This window comes from Pistacia vera, unplaced genomic scaffold (genome assembly GCF_008641045.1).
Source record: "Pistacia vera cultivar Batoury unplaced genomic scaffold, PisVer_v2 Contig200, whole genome shotgun sequence".
In the NCBI taxonomy this organism is placed as follows: Eukaryota; Viridiplantae; Streptophyta; class Magnoliopsida; order Sapindales; family Anacardiaceae; genus Pistacia; species Pistacia vera.
This window is the reverse complement of record NW_022196003.1, coordinates 2,144,540-2,151,260: the sequence shown is the minus strand read 5'-3', so window position 1 is coordinate 2,151,260 and position 6,721 is coordinate 2,144,540. Positions and strand designations below refer to the sequence as shown.

General features: G+C 37.3%; 2 protein-coding genes across 2 annotated transcripts; both read left to right on the top strand.

The window, feature by feature from the left end:
- The first annotated feature begins 245 nt into the window (after positions 1-245).
- LOC116128625 (kinesin-like protein KIN-14S) lies at positions 246-2,195 on the top strand. Its single transcript, XM_031414378.1, has 4 exons — positions 246-350; positions 539-571; positions 1,570-1,700; positions 2,124-2,195. The coding sequence occupies exons 1-4, from the start codon at positions 308-310 to the stop codon at positions 2,142-2,144; spliced, it is 228 nt and encodes a 75-aa protein (XP_031270238.1). The 5' UTR covers positions 246-307; the 3' UTR covers positions 2,145-2,195.
- Positions 2,196-2,264: 69 nt separating this feature from the next.
- On the top strand, positions 2,265-5,907 carry LOC116128519 (kinesin-like protein KIN-14S). The gene is made up of 9 exons (XM_031414227.1): positions 2,265-2,273; positions 2,338-2,689; positions 2,791-3,070; positions 3,456-3,617; positions 3,724-3,939; positions 4,025-4,062; positions 4,294-4,457; positions 4,535-4,648; positions 4,876-5,907. The coding sequence occupies exons 1-9, from the start codon at positions 2,265-2,267 to the stop codon at positions 5,728-5,730; spliced, it is 2,190 nt and encodes a 729-aa protein (XP_031270087.1). The 3' UTR covers positions 5,731-5,907.
- Positions 5,908-6,721: the final 814 nt, after the last annotated feature.

Here is a 6,721-nt window from a genome sequence, read left to right as displayed (position 1 = left end):
CCGGATGACCCGTACACCATTACGGAGTCGGAGCTCCGTTTAACCAAACCCAAATACCCTGATTTCCTTCACTTAAACGCTCCCAACTCCAAAGTCTTACTATTATATAGCCGTTAGAAACAAATCAAAAGCTTTCAAATCCAACGGCTAACATTCATTTCAATTCAAAATCAAATCCTCTCTGTCGCTCCATTTAACGTTCCAAATCTCTCTCTCACTCTCTCTCTCTCTCTCTCTCTAAAATTCGTAATTTTGTTTTCAAAATCATCAAACTCTCAATCTTTTTTCAACAAATCAGACGGTGGAAATGGAATCCGAGCAATGCGAACACCACTGCGATTCAAACTCAGGTTCGTTCTGGTTCTCAATTCAAGAAATTTGTTCTTTTTTTGTTGTAATTTGGTGAAAGATTTGATTTAATTTCATAATTAGTTCTTGTTTTCTTTGTTTTAAGAACATATTGATTTCGTGTTTACCTGTTCTCTAAATGTGTTTTCTTGCTTCTTTTTTTCGATTTTCTCTCTTTTTTTAATTCCAGATCAAACCGTAAAGAGCGAAACTCCTGATTCAGGTTAGTTTTTTTTGTGAAATTTAGTAGTAAATGTTAGAATTGTATTTGTTTTTGTGTGATGAAATGAATGTGGATATGAGTTTTGTATATTCTTGATATTATCCTTTCTTCTATCTAGGGTTTTTAAGTGTAATGTTTGGTTGCTGGGAAAGTAAAAAATCAACTTCTTATTTTTTTGCCTAATAATTTTTTTGGTATTGTGAAGTTTTGTTTTGTGTAACTGACTGAAGTTTAATGTTCAATTGGGTCTCTAAAAGATGAAATCATGTGATTTAAAAACATTATTTTTTNACCTAGCAAAACGGGTCCAGACCCGCGGGTCGGCCCGTACCCGGGTAAAAAATATAGGGTATGGGTTTAATATGTTGGACCCGTTTAATTCACACCCATACTCAGCCCGACCCATTTTTTGACGAGTTACACCGGTAAACCCGCGGGTGCCCGCAGGTACCCCTTTTTTAAAAAGCTAAACCCTAAATCGCTAACCCACTAAGGCACTAACGCCACCCAACTCTAAAACAAACTTTCTCTTCTCTCTCGCGCCTCTGAATCTCTCATCACTGTCACTGATTCATTCTCTCAATCTCTCATCTTATCACTCTGTTCAGTGTTCACTTCAGTAGACTGTCATCATTCATCATTGTCATCATCAGTCATCACTATCATCATCAGTCATCACTCTCATCCGTGAACCGTGATCCCATTCCTAGACCCACTGTCGCTGATTGCCGTCATTCATCCTCGTCAGCTCGTCATCTCCTCTCTCTATCGTTGTCGTCATGATTGAAGGAGTTGGTTCTTGTTTTTGTTACCAGTGAGATCGGCTACTGAGCTCGTTTAATGTTCGATAAGGTCTCTAAAAGATGAAATCATGTGATTTAAAAACATTATTTTTTAAGATCTTTAGTGACCGAAGTGAGGGTTTTGACTGCTTTATTTGTTGCTTCTTCTATTTCTGTCATTTGAATATTTATATTAGGGTTTTGTTGTTGCTTTAGAGCTAGTTGAAGAGAGTAGCAATTTCATGGATGAGGATGGTTTATCGAACACAAACCGAGAAATTTTTCCAGCTCAAGGGCCAACCCTTCCAATATTGCAGAAGATTATATGTTTGAGCAATAAGATTCAGGTAAAATGGCGTTTCTTGTATCACTTTCACTTTATTTCTTGCTGATAGAAGTAGGATAGTTTAGTCTTATTTTAGGCAATTGAGTTTCAGAAAATGAACGATTTGTGTTCAGTTTATTTGTTAGTGTAGGTAATTGCTCTGTTTGGTATCAAGTTTTGTAAAATTTAGAGTCTTCTCTTTGTTTTTGTTTTTTTTATTGGTTTCGGGATTAATGTTGATGTTTTATGTTATTGGATTTGAAGAGAGATCACTCAAGTCTTTCAGATCAAGTGAAGAAAATGAATACTGATTGTTTTCCTGGCCCTGGTGTTTTAGACAATCTTAAGAATCTCAATGAGTATTAGATACTGATTTTGGCAATTGTTTCTCGCCTTTTTTTCTTTCTTTTGTTTTAATGATTTTAATTGCTATTTTTGGTATTAGGTAATGAATATGAGCTTTTAAAAAAGAAATACATAGATCAGTCCTCTGAATGAAAGTGGCTTTACAATGAAGTGATTGAGCTGAAAGGCAATATTAGGGTCTTCTGCCGATGTAGACCTTTAAATCAAGCTGAAATTACTAATGGGCCTAGTTCTGTTGTTGAATTTGACTCTTCTCAAGAAAATGAGCTACAAATATTTTCTGTCAAGTGAAGGTCAAAAGCTCCTGGAGTTCCATTGAAGTTGTAGAGCCTAGAGTGGATTGGAGAGCAAGAGCTTCTACCAATGGTGTGAGAGNATTAGGTAATGAATATGAGCTTTTAAAAAAGAAATACATAGATGAGTCCTCTGAACGAAAGCGGCTTTACAATGAAGTGATTGAGCTGAAAGGCAATATTAGGGTCTTCTGCAGATGTAGACCTTTAAATCAAGCTGAAATTACTAATGGGTCCAGTTCTGTTGTTGAATTTGACTCTTCTCAAGAAAATGAGCTACAAATTGTTTCTTCTGATTCTTCTAAAAAGCAATTCAAGTTTGATTTTGTGTTTAAGCCCGAGGACAATCAAGGTAATCCTTGATCTCATGAATGATTTTTACAATGCAAAGCATTTGCTATAATGGATATTGAACAGTTTAAATATTTAATCCTGGGTTTCTAATATATGCAGAGGCTGTTTTTGCACAAACAAAACCTATTGTGACTTCAGTACTGGATGGCTATAATGTCTGCATATTTGCATATGGACAAACTGGAACTGGGAAGACATTTACAATGGAGGGTACACCTGAAAATAGAGGAGTGAACTACAGGACTTTAGAGGAGTTGTTTCATATTTCCAAAGACAGAACTGGTGTCATGAGATATGAGCTATTTGTTAGCATGTTGGAGGTTTACAATGAGAAGATAAGGGACCTTTTAGTTGAAAACTCTAACCAACCTTCTAAGAAGTAAGTTCCCTCTGATCATTTACTCAAACACCACACTTTTATGTGATTTTATGTTATATGCTGGAGGACTGGCTGATTGTTATCACTTCCCTGCTGGCAACAAGCTGATTGCCAGACTTATGATCACTTGGCAATAGAAGCTACATTTTCTTTTTAGACCTCTTTCTCTGTGATGAATCTATCACATTTCTGCTCCTTCACAATTAACAAAAAAAAAAAAAATGCTGTTTTTTTAAGCTGGGCTATCTTTGAGATGATTCTAAAAAGAACTGGACTAAACAAGAGCTTCTTTTCTTTTTAAGAATTGGGGTGGAATCTTTTTAAGAATTGTGTTGCAACAGATAATAATTTTGAAGTAATTAATGTTAATGTTACATGGATGAAGGTTGGAGATAAAGCATGCAGCAGAAGGAATCCAAGAAGTGCCAGGACTCATTGAAGCTCGAGTCTACACTACAGAGGAAGTGTGGGAGCTCCTCAAGTCTGGAGCCAAAGCCAGATCTGTAGGATCCACTAACGCTAACGAGCTCAGTAGCCGATCTCACTGGTAAGTTTTAATAGTCCTTTTAGGGTGATTTAGACAAGTTGATCAAACAAAGAGGTGACCAAAGCTTTCATAGATTCTAGTAATGACAAAAAAATTGTCTCTGTAGCTTGTTGCGAGTGACTGTGAAGGGGGAGAATCTAATAAATGGACATAAGACTAAGAGTCACCTCTGGCTGGTAGACTTGGCTGGTAGTGAGCGTGTGGGGAAGATTGAAGTTGAAGGTGAGAGATTGAAGGAATCTCAATTTATAAACAAATCTCTCTCAGCACTTGGTGATGTTATATCTGCCCTGGCATCAAAATCAGGCCACGTTCCATACAGGTTCCTCTCTCTTTCTCTCTCAGGTATCTGTTCACTGCCATATAATTGTTATATCTGAAATGTTTGTATTTTTATTTGAAACCAGGAATTCAAAGCTTACTCATATGCTACAGAGCTCCCTAGGTGAGTGTTTTGTTTTGGCATTTTTACATTCAGATTTGATCCTCCACAATTTGGTTCCTGGCAAGTTCTGAGGTTAATTCCTCTGACAGAATTGCTTGGTACTTGGGTTGTGGAGAATTTGAATACATTTTTAATACTCCTTACCATCCCCATTGGTCATTTATTACATTTTTGTTTGCACTCATGGGTCTTCTTCTCAAGGAATATTTCTAACTAGAATATGTAATGCAGGAGGTGATTGCAAAACTCTGATGTTTGTCCAGATCAGCCCAAATTCTGGAGACCTCGGGGAGACCCTTTGTTCTCTGAACTTTGCCAGCCGAGTTCGGGGAATTGAAAGTGGTCCTGCTCGCAAGCAGGCTGATGTGTCGGAACTCTTCAAGTACAAGCAAATGGTATGTATTTTTCTCAAGTTTGTGCACAATTTATATTGCTCCCAGACCACGAAACTCAGGTTTTTTTATAATAATAGGCAGAAAAGTTGAAGCAGGATGAGAAGGAAACAAAGAGGTTACAGGATAATTTGCAGTCTTTGCAATTAAGGCTCGCTGCCAGAGAACATATCTGCAGAAGTCTTCAAGAAAAGGTAATTATCAGGACTCGAGGCCTTGTTAAAAGCTTACTATCGTATCTTTGTTAATTTGTTAATTTGTGCATTCAGTAATTTTTTTCTGAACTGGTTATAGCTTTCTCTGTAAGATATGTGCTGGTCAGTTCTTTGCATATAGGCATCTTTGGTATTTTAGTGGCTATCTTGTGTTATCTTCATTGTTGATTTCCCTAACCAGAACTGTTACCGAACTTTTACTACAGGTCCGGGACCTTGAGAATCAATTAGAAAATGAAAGGAAAACCAGAATAAAGCAAGAAACCAGAGCTTTTGCGGCTGCATCTACTCAGTCTTCAGGACTGTCAACTATAAAAGAAGCTGCAGGGAAGACAATGACAGAGAGAAAGCCTCCTTTGGGTCCTTCAAAATTGAGGATGCCACTACGAAGAATCACCAATTTCATGCCCCCGCCATCTCCTGTCCCACCTCGGAAAACCACCACCATTAGACACAGAATGGCAACTTCAGTAGATAAAGAAAACAATAACAGCACCACCATTAGAAACAGAATGGCAACTTCAGTTGATAAAGAAAACATTCACAGCAACAGAATGCCAGCAACAAACATCAAAAGCCTTCTGAAACCAAGACGTATTTCCATCGCTGTCAGACCTCCTCCTTCTGCAACATCAACAACAACACAAGTTATTCAGCCCAAAAGAAGAGTATCCATCGCAACCCTCCGGCCAGAGCCAAGTTCATACATGACAACACCACTCCGCCCCTCTGTCTCTCGCTTTCAAAATGGAAGCACAATGGGCGGCAGGCAGTCACTCGTGAGGGACCCTCGAAAGGCGAGGTACTCGAAGCTGTTCTCGCCATTACCAGAATACCGGACAACATCAGAGATTACCACACCAACTGCCATGAGGAGCAGCAGCAAGTTCATGGGGAGTCCTCCTACACAGGTCGCCGGTTCATGGAGGCCAAAGCATCCAACAGTTGTAGCACTGCAAAGGAAATCGCTGGTTTGGAGTCCTTTAAAGCTGAGAGGCATGAAAAATAGCAGGAGGTCATTATTGCCTTCTTCACATCCCACAACTGAGATGCTGCAATGAACAAGGAAAACATGCCATGTTTTCACCTTCTTTGTATTGTCAATACCCTCCCCTCCTCTATTAACGGGATAAAAAAAAAAAAAAAAAAAATTCCCCTCATTCTTCCTGTTCTGTGTTTGAATGAAGTTCATCTCCATTTCTTTTGCATTTTCTCTCTCTGTATTCAACTGTCTCTTGAGATTATACAATGTAGGAAATTATTCTAAATTTTTACAATGGAAAAAACAAGATTCTTGTTGGTTCTATGTGCATGCCACTGCAATTACGTGACAACGTTCTTATAAATTGATTATACGTACATGTATGTTACAAAGAAAACTTTCTCATAATTATCATTAGGTGGCCTGATGGTAAAAGAGTAAAAGGAGATTTTATGAGCTTCTGAGCTTGAGTCTTTATAGGCCTTAATAGGGGTGATCAATGAGGGAATTTCAAGGCTTCGAAGGATTAATTGAAATACCCGTAAGCTGATTCGAGCACCCCCGTAAATATTTACTTAGATCTTCCCGATTGTTATTGTCAACCGTACGATGGAGACAACTTCTAATATAAAAATAAAATTATTATTATATGTTTAAAATAATACTATAGGTTCAATTAAAATAAAAAAAAGTTAAATTCCACTACAATTTGAAAAATTAAATATAAAAAGAAAAAAGAAAAATTGAAAGCTACCCGCTTGATGTTTAATGTCATTTACTTATTTATATAACGATATTTATTTTTCACATTTGATATTTGAATTTTACATCTTAAATTCCATACTTTAATTATCATACACAAAACTTACGGAAATTAACGGCACAGATCCGATTCATACCAATTTTGATTGATGACACGTGTACTCCTCCACAAAAAATATAATAATAAAATACACGAAATTTAAAAAAAAAAAAAAAAGTAGCCGTTTGTATACGTTTTCATAGGATGATTAGACCGTTGGGACGAAAAGATCCGTTACCACAGTTCCACGTTCAATATCTGCTCTGAC